Below are 13268 nucleotides of genomic sequence, written 5' to 3'. Positions count from 1 at the left end.
TCTTGACCATGTCTGCAGACCTTTAGGCATTGAGTTGCTGTCATATAACTAGCTGTTCAGATGTTTGCATTAACGAGCAGAGCAGGGGTACAGGTATACATAATAAAGTGGCCAAGTGTTTAAGGTGTTCGTCTAGTGATTCAAAGGTCGCTAGTTCGAGCCCTGGCTGAGGCAGTGCGTGTCCTTGAGCAAGGCACTTAACCACACATTGCTCTGCAACGACACCGGTGCCAAGCTGTATGGGTCCTGTAATGCCCTTCCCTTGGACAACATCGTTGGTGTGGAAAGGGGAGACTTGCACCATGGGCAACTGCTGTTCTTCCATACAACCTTGCCCAGGCCTGCGCCCTGGAAACCTTCCAAGGCGCAAATCCATGGTCTCATGAGACTGATGGATGCCTATATATAAAGTGGCCACTGAGAGTATATCAGAGCCTCGTTTACTATAAAGTACCATAACTGAAGTTGGAGCTCCCTTTGAAAGCATGACAGATGTCATTACAATCTAATATCAAGAGTTATGAGCAGGCATGAAATAATTACAGCTATTTCAAAACTAAAAGTCAACACGTGTTAGCAAAGACACTAAAGTCTGCAGGCAAAACTACTGCATAGATAGGATAGCAGATAAAAGAGGTTTTAAAAAAAAAGGCAAACCTTAATGTCTTTAGTTGCCTTTAAACCATAACCCTCTTCTGGGAAATAAGTAATTTCAAAACCTTCAGTTGAGGCTCCACAGTCAGCCGCCCACTGCAGTAGTTCATCAAAGTGGTTTTCTCTGTTCCCATCAAAGATAACCGATAAACCTAAATTATCACAAATCACAAATCATAATAGTTAAGCAAAGGGAAAGCTTATTAATGAGGAAAAACAGCGAGATAAAAACAAAACAAAACTCATCTGGTAATAGGCATTTAAAAAATGCTATAAAAAGGATCATGTAGCTTTGGGTAGACTCACAACTGCATAGTGACAAGTTTGCACAAGAATTACAATATACACAATCCATAAGAATTTGGTGCATCATATTCAATTAACTGAATGCTGGCACCAATTGGTCATGCTGCATAATCTGATGGGAGAAACACACCAACTGAGTCGTGAATGGCCAACCCTTTACTTCGAGGCTGTCATCGCAGTTCCTAGATTGTTCAGTCTGAGAAAACAGAAGGTCTTGCAGGATGGTTAGAGTTATAATATTTCAAAGAAATTGCCTCTCGGTCTTCAAGTTCACAAGACCATAGCTCCACTCCTTTAAGCCCAATCAACTCGGTTTAAGAATTTCTTGTGAGACACTATCAAAAGCCTTCTGAAAATCCAAATACAACACTTCAACTGGTTAATCTCCATCTAAGGTGTTACCTACAACCTCAACGTCCAAAAGGCTGCCAATCATAACTTCCTTTCATAAATCCATGCTGATTTGCCCTAGTTTTATGATTTTCTAAGTGCAATGTTTATCATTTCCTTAATAATATATTAAACCACATTTTTGCTACACGTCTTGCTTACTATAATTCCTTACCTTCTCTCTACTTCTTTTCTCCATTCCCATCTTTCAATCCGAGGAAACTGTGCTAGAATTAATGAAATTTTTGAATGATGATAACCTGTACATCTACCACAGACCGAGGATACAGGTTATCAGAACCTAGAGAGCTATTACACTGCCATTAATTTCTTCAATAACTTTTTGCTGATTCCTTTATTTTTTAGGTAGTTTATTCATTCTGCAATTGCAATTTTCTATTATTTGCAGATGTGATGGCAGGTTCTGAACATTTACACATTTCTTTTTCTGCCATTTCTACATTTTCACAATGCAAAACTTCTCATCTCAGACCTCAGGAGACTCACATTAACTTCAGCTAATTTTTTCCTCACTTTTTATATACATCTATTCCCCTCCCCCACAAAGCTTGCCTACTCTTATGTTGTATTTTCCCCGTTTCTGCTCAGATGCCTTAATCCGCCATTGTGATTTCTGAGAGTTTGCCAATATTCAGACTTCTTGCTCTTGTATTTGAAAATTATTTGTTTTATTTAGATGCAAGACTCCCAGTTTAATTTCTAAATTATATAAAATTAAACGGAATTATGATCACCATTTACTAAGTGCAGCTTAGTGAATCATCAATTAACACCTTAAACCAGGTTATTCCCCAATTTGTTCCTCAAAATACTGATCCAGAAAATCATCTCTTATCGACAACGGTGCATTTTTCCTCTATTGTATCAATATTACTTTGGTTTGTTCAGCCTTTATGTAGATTTTAATCCCCCAAAATACTGTATTACCATTAAATGTTTGATTTATACTATGCCCTGCATTGCAACTGTTTAGGGGTCTATGGACAACTCCCACCAAACTTCTCCGCCCCTCAAAAATAGATGGAATTTTATGTTCATCAGCCAGAATCACAGCAAACTCTTGCAATTCATGCACTGACTGGAATTTAATTATACAGAATATTCCTACCCAACCTAACAAAAAGTAGTCAATGAAAGGACAGAAGCTGGGGGATGTACATTGGAACAAGTGCACTATACTAAAATGTTATTCAACTTACAACCACTTAAATTCCAAGTAAATTCCTAGTCTTGTTCACAAAAAGCAGTATAACTCTAATACAGTTATAACTACATTCATCTACCCTCAATCAGCATCAGAATGTCGGTCAAGGTCATGTATGAGGTTATTAAGCAGTACCCAACGCACTTGCTAATAACTTTACAGTTGATGCTCATTCTGTGTTCTACCAATATCATTTTGGTCCAAGGATCGTTATAGCCTTGGTCCAAACAGAAATAAACAAACCAAATTTCAGAGCTCAGGTGAGAGTAATAGCTTTTGAGATCAAGGCAGCATTATTTTTTGAATGTGACATCAGGAATTTCTGTAAAATTAGTGGACCTTGGTGCTTGGTTGGGGGTTTGGCAAGAGTGAAAAATCACTGACTACAATTGTACCTCATACAAAAGATGGCTGACAAAGCCCATCATCTGTCACCAAAAGATTGCTGTGGGAGCTTTTTAATGCTGTGCTTTAGGCTCATTCTTCCTCATCTACTTTACCAATAACCTTCCTTTCATCACATCAGAAGTATGGGTGCTCATTAATAACTGCATATGCAAGTCATTATCAGATTTTTTTCTCTACTATAATATTACTAATACTGGATCACTTAACTTTATCCAAGTCTATTCTTTCTATTTTTGACTTAATAGCTTAGTGACAGAATGCAGGAAATTAAGCACCCAAATGTGTTCCCATTTTCAATCTGTTCCAATTTTAATGTTACTGGTTAGCAATCGACAGTGACGTGGGGTCAGCCAGAGTTTGAATACATGCATAGAGAACCCATAACCCAAAAAAGAAAATTGGCCACCCATACCTTTTTGCTTTTTACGGATTTTCTCAATCAAGCTTCGGATCTGCACATATTCTTCCCACTCCTTTCCCGGTGCAGTGGAAGGATTACTACATTCTTGAAAACAATTAAAAAGTGGAAAAAGTATATTATAAAGCATATCCTGGTTAACGAAACCACTTAAGTGCTTTACCCTGGGGGATGGCATATTGAATTAACAATTCAGCACTTCATTTTCACATCCAATATGAAACTGCCTAAACTGGGTGCCATGACAGCATAGTGGTTAGCACAACACTATTACAGCTCAGGGTGTTAGAGTTCAGAGTTTAATTTCAGTATTCTCTGATAAAAAAAAAATTTGTATGTTCTTTCCGTTTATTTGTGAGGATTTCGTCCCAGTCCAAAGACGTACCAGTTAGTAGGTTAATTGGTCATTGCAAATTGTCCTGTGACTAGACTAGGGTTGAATAGGCGGGCTGCTGGGCAGTGCAGCCCCTTGGGCCGGAAGGGTCTGTTGCGCAATGTGCCGTTAAATCAATCAATCAATCAATTAATATCTCCCGTGACTGTTGCTACCTCTCTTCAAGAGCAAGGAGTTTATCCAGCCTCAAACGTCTGTCCATATATTATAAAAATACCCTTACTGTAGGAATAAACATTCCCAACTTCATTAGAAAACAGTAACAGTTTGTACAGTAAGCTAAATCACAATGGGATTTGAAGGCTGAGAACAAGGCATGTAATTCATTCAGAAGCTTCACTCGGAAACCAGCTGTGATACACCCGACCTGAGAATGACTTGAGTCAGCAAACAGTTCCAGTATAATAAAGGGTTTCTTCTTCTCATTAATGTAGCTTGTTTTGACAAACTCAAGGCATTACCTAGAATGAGACTCGATCTTACCTGTCTATGACTGCTCCTGTAGTGATATAGTTAGACCTACTCCCTTGCCCCAATCTTGCATCTTCTGTAATGTTACACATAAAATCTCACTCTATAATGTTTTCTAACCACAACATAGTGCAAAACTATTCCTTACAATGGCTGTCTCTTTTTTTGCTCATCAAAAGTCCATAACCCGGGTACCCAAATCTTGCTGCCTTGGAACAGATTTCTCATTTACCCCATCAACGTTTCTCATAATTTGTCAAATGTTGTTTTAGCCCGTTCTGCCCACCTTAAAAAAAAAGTCTTGAACTCCCATAAACCTCTGATTTGATCAGTATTTTGGCTAACCAAGATGCTATTCCTAATTAATAGCCTTTCCTCCACAGACAATTCTTGTCAAGTAAAACAATGGCTCTTGAATCAGTGTGGATAACTTCACTCACCCCAACATGAAGAGTTCCCACAATCTATGAACTCACTTTCAAACACTCGTCTCATTTTCTCGATATTTATTGCTTATTTATTATTATTGTTTGTTTTTTTCCTTTTACTTTTTCCCTTATCTTTTGCACATTGGTCATTTGTCCATCTTGTGGGTTGTTTTTCATTGATTCCGCAGTGTTTCTTGTATTTACTGCAAATGCCCACAAGAAAATGAATCTCAGGGTAGTATTTGGTGACATACATGTACTTTGATAATAAATGTATTTTGAACTTAAGGATCAGAGTCAGAGGAGTACAGCACAGAAACAGGCTCTTTGGCCCATTTGGTCTGTGCTGTACTACTGCCCACTCCCATCAACCTGTACCGGGACCATAGCCCTCTGTACCCCTTTCATCCATGTACCTATCCAAACTTCTCATAAACAGTGAAATAGAGCTGGCATGCACCACTTGTGCTGACAGCTCGTTCCACACTCTCATGACTCTCCGAGTGATGAAGTTTCCCCTTATATTCCCCTTAAACCTTTCACCCCTAACCCATGACCTCTGGTTGTAGTCCCACCCAACCTCAGTGGAGAAAGCCTGCTTGTATTTACTCTATCTTTATCTCTTATTATTGTGCATGCCTCTATCAAATCTCCTCTCAATCTTCTATATCTCATGGAAAAGGCCTGAAGGGCCAAATGGCCTACTCCTGCACCTATTTTCTAGTCCTATCCTGTTCAATCATTCTTTATAACTCAGGTCCTGCAATCCCAGCAACATCCTTGTAAATTTTTTCTCTACTTTTTCAAACTTACTTACATTCTTCCTGTAGGTAGGTGACCAAAAGTGCACACAATACTCCAAGTTAGGTCTCACCAATGTCTTGTACAACTTCAACATAACATTCCATCTCCTGTACTCAATACATTGACTTATGAAGGCCAATGTCCCAAAAGCTTTCTTTGCGATTAGGTGACCGATTCTTTCTAATTCGCCTCTGTCCTGAGCAGATTTTCCACTGTGTGAAAGAATTTTTTTTTGTAGATAAAGAGGAATTAAAGAACCACTTATATCCAGTTTTTGTTGCAGTATGTTGTGGTAAATCATCACCTTGCTCGCTCTATTCTCTTCAAATCAGTCTCCTATAATACTATTCACTCTGAACAATTTCAGGATTATTGAAAACTGCAAAATAGCTAGCTTAAATCAAACCAATAAATCTCAATGCTTTGTTAGTACATATGCTGCTCAAACCACCAGAGCATGTGATTGACTCCAGGCGAATTTATAAAGGAATTTGGCAATTGAAAATGGGGACCAAAGGTTATAGAAATATTAACAGTTTATTCAACCGAGGACAAGGGTATAATGACTTCAGAATGTGATTAGGAGGTTGGAGTCAAAATGGGTTGGGAGGTGGGGGGGGGGGGCGCAAGCAAGAGCTAAAGACTTTGCAAGGAATTTGTTTTCTAAAAAAATTAAACTTAGTGAAGCAGATTTTCAAAAGAATATTGCATTTCCAGGAATTAGAAACCACTTGGCAAAGTTGATCAGAAACAAAAGGGAAAATACCTACAACTGCAGAGATTTTGAAGATGAAATTGAGCAAGATCTAAAATGAGTTCTCAATTCAATCTTACCAGCTTTTCACCATGTTGTTCAAAGTGCCTGCCTTGTGAGCAAACAAAGGACCTCGCATTAAATATGCTACTGACATACTTACTCTGTAACAATTCAGTTATCAGATTCATTACTTCCTTTGTGGAAACAGTGGCTGCAGCCCCACCTCCTCCTGATTTTTGTGTTTTCACTCGACTCTTCTTGCCCATTTTTCTGTCAGAAAATACAGCAGATCAGAATTGCACATTAGTTGAGTCTACACATTAAGGAAGCCAGAGGCCGGCAATTATTAAAAGGTTTTCAAGTAACAAGTCCCCTCAGCTTTACACCAAACATTGATAACAGACCCAGCAGGGTCGATTGAATTGAAGACAGTCTCTGATATTCATTAGGGAAAAAAGGTATGTTTTGTGTTTTAAAGTAATTAACATTAAAGGTAAATAAATTTATTGTTGCTTAATTTTTTTCCCCCAATTGGTTCCACAAGATTCTGATCATGGGTGCTGTGGTAGCGTAGCAGTTGCTGTGACACTATTACAGCTTGGAGTATGAAGAGTCCAGTGCCATCTGTAAGGACTTCATACGTTCATCTTGTGAGCAAGTGGGTTTCCTCCCACATTTCAAATACCTACAGGTTAATAGGTTAATTGATTATTGTAAATTGTCCTGTGATTTGACTAGGGCTAAATTGGTAGGTTGTTGGATGTCGTGGGTCTTGGGCCAGGAAGGAGGGTGGAAGGGAGGGAGGGAGGGAGGGAGGGACAGATAACCTGAAAAATGTTGCTTCTGCTGATAAAAGCCTGAATATTCACTAGGGAATAGATTATCCACAAAGATGAAACTCAAGCATCTTTCCTACTGCGGAGCTCAATAGTTAACCTATCGAACCAGTAGGAATCTTATCTCAAAATTGCATTTGTACTTGTAATATGAATTAATATGTTCCTGACCCTTTAGAGCTCAAGAGGAAATTGTATAAGGTGTAGGATTAATAGAATTCTGAACGCATCAGTAGAGAATGCAAACTGATAAGAGTCGCGGTTAGCACAACCCGACTACAGCTTGGGGCATTACAGTTCGGAGTGCAATCTCGTACCCGCGGTAAAGAGTTTTTCCCTTCTCCCCGTGGAATGCATGAGTTCCCTCTGGGTCCTTTGGTTTCCTCCCACAGTCTCAAGACATACCAGCTGGTAGATTAATTGGCCATTATAAATTGCCCTATGATTAAGCTAGGGTTAAACTAGAGTTTGTTGGGGATTACTGTCAGCACAGCTCAAAGGGATGAAAACGCCTACTCCGTGCTGTAACTCTAAAATAAAGTAAACTTTTAAAAAATCTAAAAAGTATCAGTAGGGTGAAATATTGAACAGTGGCAGAGAAGATAGTGCAAAGTGTCCTTGTGGGTAAAAGAAAAAGGAACGATTAGAAGCACACTGCATGTTAATAATCAAAAGTAAATTTAAAACAAATGGAACATCTCATACACAAGCAAAATCATAACTTGCACTCAGCAACTGCACACTGGGAAGCTTGGAGCGGTTCTGATTTGGAAGCAGGAATCAATGGGTTGTTAAACAGGCCTCAATGGGACAGGTAAAGAAGCAAAAACTGTAAACTAAATTTGAGCTGGAGCACAGGACACAACCTACTAAAAGCCAACCTTGTTGATGCTAGTTAATTGTAATTCATGTACAAGTCAGCATGTATAATCTTCTAGGTAGACCATATATCTAACAAAAAAAAAATCATTCACAAAATATTTGTGGATCCAAATACAAAGACTATGACTTTGGATTGTTGAGCTAAGGTGGCCAGTGCGATCATGTTTGCTGTTGTGTGCTGGGGCAGCAGGCTGAGGGTAGCAGACACCAACAGAATCAACAAACTCATTCGCAAGGCCAGTGATGTTGTGGGGATGGAACTGGACTCTCTGACGGTGGTGTCTGAAAAGAGGATGCTGTCCAAGTTGCATGCCATCTTGGTCAATGTCTCCCATCCACTACATAATGGACTGGGTGGGCACAGGAGTACATTCAGCCAGAGACTCATTCCACCGAGATGCAACACAGAGCGTCATAGGAAGTCATTCCTGCCTGTGGCCATCAAACTTTACAACTCCTCCCTTGGAGGGTCAGACACCCTGAGCCAATAGGCTGGTTCTGGACTTATTTCCTGGCATAATTTACATATTACTATTTAATTATTTATAGTTTTATTATTATTTATTTATGGTGCAACTGTAACCAATTTCCCCTGGGATCAATAAAGTATGACTATGACTAATAAGCCAAGTGAATTCCTTTGTCCATTTATCAGAAAAGAAACAGATCTGGAGAATTTGGCAAGTTCAGAAGCATCGATATAAAGGGAGGGGGCTACTTACTTGAGCAAGTCTAGTACTTTGTCCAAATGCCTCCTATTCTTAAAGACACAAAAGAAAATTGGAACAACTTCCAAAAAAAAAAAAAAAAATCACACTGATGGATAGTGTAAGTAGGCACTCGGAACAGGGAAACACTAAGTCCAGCAGTTTAACTGTGAAACAGTAAATCATTCAATCTGTGATCAACTTACGCTGCTAAAAATCAAAGGTATTAAATGGACTAAAAAAAAACATCTATATTAGCAGTTCCCAAAGATTAAGGCCAATGCTGTAAATAATAACAGCTTTTACAGCCTAGAGATGGCCTATTTCAGCACAAAGCAGTAACCACCGTGGTTACTGCAGATGCCCCGGAGGGGAAAGGGAATAATAGTTTTGAAATGAAACTATCTTAGTATAAAAATATTCCCCCCCCCCCAACAATTGTTACATAAAAAGAATTGTTCAGAGTAGTATTAAAACTAATCTGACAGATCTCTGAGGGCAGAATCCCACTCCGTGCTTGGAGTGGAACCCAAGATTACCATTAATCGTACAACTACTGTTGGTGGCAGTGTCAGTCAGTGCAACACAGGAAAAGAAAATCATGTTGCTGCTTCAGGACTAACTGTGAAATACACAATACTAGCAATTTTAAATAGATTGTCAGCAAATTTTGCAATCAAACCAGGAGCAGAATTACGCTATTCAGGCCTTCGAGCCTACCCTGCCATTCAATCATGGCTGATTCATTTTCCCCACTCAACCCCTTCTCCCTTCAACCTTTGACACACTCACTAATCAAGAATTTTTCAGCTTCTGGTTTAAATATATCAAGTGCTGCAATAAAACTGAATGGGTTCCTATAATTTAAGATCAAATGATTTCTTCCAAGTGATGATAAGGTAGAAGGGTCAGAGATTTTCATTTTAAAAATCTACTATATGTTTATCTTAGTGTCTGTGTAAATTGGTGAAGTAACTGGCCACTGAGCTTCCAATCCCAAAAATCAACATGACACTAGCATATAACTTGTATAACATACTTACTGCAATAAAATATACTGCAAGGTGCCTCCAAAATTCTTGAAAGTCTATAAGGAGATACAACCAAATCCACACTATATGTTTCTGAGCAAGCTATGAAAGATTTTGTATGAAGTAGAAAGTTGCAATCTGATGGCATTTGAACCAGAGGAGCCTAGAGGTACAAGTGTGTGGAGGGACCTTGAGGTCCAAGTCCATACTGCAGCTTCCCTGACAGTTCATGGGTGACAAAGGTGGCACACGGCACGCTTTAGTCAAGGAGATGAGTTCAAGAGTCGGGAAGTTATGTTGCATCTTTATAAAACTCTAGTTAGTATTCTGGCATTTTGGTCACCCATTATAGGATGTTGAGGCTTTGGAGAGGATGCAGAAGATGCTTAACTAGTGGGCAGACTTGCATTGTTTTCTCTGGTGTGGGGCAGCACGAGGGAAAAATCTAATAAAGGTTTATATGATCATGAGAGGCAAAGATAGAGCAGACAGCCAGTATCTTTTTCCCGGGGTTGAGATGTCTAATACCAGAGGGCATACATTTAAATTGAGATGGGGCAAATTATATATATATACACACATAAATATACACAAATGCTTACATTAATTGCAAGCATAATTCTCCCACCGTGTTGGTGCGTGGCCAGGTGGTTAAGGTGTTGGTCTAGTGATTTGAAGATCGATCCTCAGCTGAGGCAGCGTGTGTGTCCTTGAGCAAGACACTTAACCACACATTGCTCTGCGACGATACCAGTGCCAAGCTGTATTGGCCCTAAGTGCCCTTCCCTTGGACAACATCGGTGGTGTGGAGAGGGGAGACTTCCAGCATGGGCAACTGCCGGTCTTCCATACAACCTTGCCCAGGCCTGCGCCTTGGAAACCTTCCAAGGCGCAAATCATGGTCTCACGAGACTATACTATACTTAATTCTTAATTCCCCCATCCACAAGTTTTGGATATTTAAGCAGATGAACAACAATCAAAGTTGCAAAGTCCAACCACCCTGCCCAAGATTGCTTCCAAAGTTCTTTAGTTCCACTATTACACAAGTTTTCTATTCTCTCAAAATTGATTGCTTTTGCCGGATTAAATGCCTTACTGATTTAGATAATGATTAAATCCTTTCACAAACTATTAACAGCATCTTCCTTGGTTGCTGTACTCACTTTGGTACTTTGTAACCATTCTCTGGTACTATATATACAGGGAAGATCAAGAAATTTAAATTATATCCAAACACAAGAATTTTTCCATCAGTAATTATGTGCTTGGATCCGATCATAAATTTTAATTGCTTAAATTTACTTGTAGCATACAATGTATTGCAAATCAGAAAAGAAATCTTGACAGCCAGAGAAAAACGCTGAATCATTTGCAGGCCACAGCAAATCTTGGCACCTCAATCAAAACTTACATTTTTAAAGATGATTGAGAGTTGGAGTCACTGAAGAGCAAAAACCTGGGCTGTTACTTCAGTGTTAGAGAAGAAGTCATGCACTACTAAATATAGTTTTGATATGGAAAGGACTTTTCCAATAGAAGGAGCGGCTAGGACCAGAGGGCACAACCTCAGAATACAAGGACGTCATTTTAGAACATAGATGAGGAGGAATTTCTTCAGCCAGAAGGCAGAGAATCTGTACAATTCATTGTCCAAATGGCTGCAGAGGCCAAGTCATTGGGTATATTTAAAGCAGAGGTTCCTGGTTAGTAAGGAAATCAAAGATTAAGGGAAGGACAATAAATGGCCAAATTTGCTCATTTGTCTTACGGTCATATGTTTTCTTTCAAATGAGAGGTTTCATGGAGGCTCAATATTCATTTTCAGGAGAATATGAAGCTCCAAAAGCATCATTTCAAAAACTGAGGGTGTTACTCCTATTGTTCCAGCAAGTACTTACCTCCAGCCAATATCCAACAGATCTGATCATGACCAGATTTCTCTTTGTGAGAACTTGCTTGTACACAAATTGACTGTTGCAGCAGTGCTTTGGAAGTAGTTTACTGACTTTTTTGTTTGAAGTCCAGAGGTTACAAAGATACCACACAAATTTAAACATTCATATGTGCATTTGCTCAGAGGCTGAGGTCCAAGCTATCAACTTCATTGAAGCATGCCAAAGGAAGGGCCTTGCACTGAACATCCATGGACTTCTTGTAGAGCCAGAAAAATGGTGAATAGAATTTAACCAAATGGTCAATAGAATTTAAGCTGCATTTCAGAAAAAAATATTTGAGAGAAAATACCATACATATATACAGAAAGGTGCTGGAAAAGGGCCAGTAATATCATAAAGGATCCCATCCACCCTGCACATAGACTGTCTGTCCTTCTCCTATCAAGGAAAAGGCTCTGTAGCATCCATGACAGGAACACCAGACTGAAAAAGAGTTACTTTCTCCAAGCAGTAAGGGCGAACAACAACTCCACCTACTAACGCCATCACCACTCTATTATTTTCCAGCATCACCTTATGTATAGCCTAGCATCATTTTATTGACATACAATCAACGAATACAAGCTATCTTATGCATTTACATTTATGTGTCTTATTATTATTGTATTCTTTATCTTTTGTGGGTTTTTGAGCTGCATTGGATCTGGAGTAACAATTACTTCGTTCTCCTTTACACCTGTGTATAGGAAATGACATTAAACAATCTTGAAAATAGCTTATCAGATTGCCCAACAAGACCCACACCCTTGCCAAGCATCACCTATTTCACCTTGGGTAGAAGTTAAAAATCCATTATGGATCTCATCACTCACCTTTGATCCCAAGAACTGAACAGGAAGCTAGATATTTTTGATCTCAAAGAACTGCTGAAGATTGTATAGAGTTCTGGTCACATTACATAAGGATATGACTGAACCAGAGGACACAGCACAGATTTACAAAAATACTGCCAGTTAGAGAAGTTGAGTCATATCAAAAAAATTGATTGAATTGGGGCCTTTTCTTTTAGAAAAGAGGAAGTGGAAAGTTATTTAACTGAGATGGATAAAGTTACGACAGTTACAGGATGAATTTCCTTTAATGGAGGATCACCATCAAGAGTACAGTTCTAAAGCAATTGAAGAGTGAAGCAGAGTTGAGGAATTGCTTTTCTAAAACCAAAGGTGTAGTGACTAAGCATGACGGGATGGTGGAAGAAAAATCCTCAACACATTTAAAAAGTACTTCATTCACCATCACCCACAAAGCTATAAACTGAGGCACAGCCAATTTTGTCCAAATAGTTTGACTGGTGTGATTATAATAGATTGCCTCGTGATGACTCCTTCTGTGACATACATTTCAATAGTTCCCTGGCTTCCTTTTTATGACCATCTTTAAAGGGGATGATTTGATCAAATGGATTTTGATCATCCCATGCAGCGATTACCTATTATTTTGTCAAGAAAATTACAACCTTGCAAAATACTTTCAGACATTTTTGTAGTTAAAGCTATTACTCAAGTACAAAATTCTGTCTCACTGTTTGATCATGCACAAGCCCAGGAAGTACAATTAGGTTGAAACAAGACAATGTCAGACTTTCCAGTGGAATGTGGA

The 13268-nt window shown here is 39.0% G+C and overlaps 1 protein-coding gene across 2 annotated transcripts in view; it reads right to left on the bottom strand.

Annotated features, from left to right (window-relative positions):
- Window positions 1–13268, bottom strand: part of setd3 (SET domain containing 3, actin histidine methyltransferase) — a 158398-nt gene that overhangs the window by 131554 nt on the left and 13576 nt on the right. For both annotated transcript variants that reach the window (XM_072274308.1, XM_072274318.1), the window contains exons 2-4: window positions 6416–6525; window positions 3396–3488; window positions 658–806 (exon numbers count right to left, since the gene is read on the bottom strand). In XM_072274308.1, coding sequence (XP_072130409.1) covers window positions 658–806; window positions 3396–3488; window positions 6416–6521 — 348 coding nt within the window. In that variant the 5' untranslated portion in view covers window positions 6522–6525. The remainder of the gene's footprint in view (window positions 1–657; window positions 807–3395; window positions 3489–6415; window positions 6526–13268) is intronic.

Source organism: Mobula birostris, chromosome 1, assembly GCF_030028105.1.
Source record: "Mobula birostris isolate sMobBir1 chromosome 1, sMobBir1.hap1, whole genome shotgun sequence".
NCBI lineage: Eukaryota > Metazoa > Chordata > Chondrichthyes > Myliobatiformes > Myliobatidae > Mobula > Mobula birostris.
Note: the sequence above shows the minus strand (reverse complement) of the source record. Positions and strands in the feature narration are given on the sequence as shown.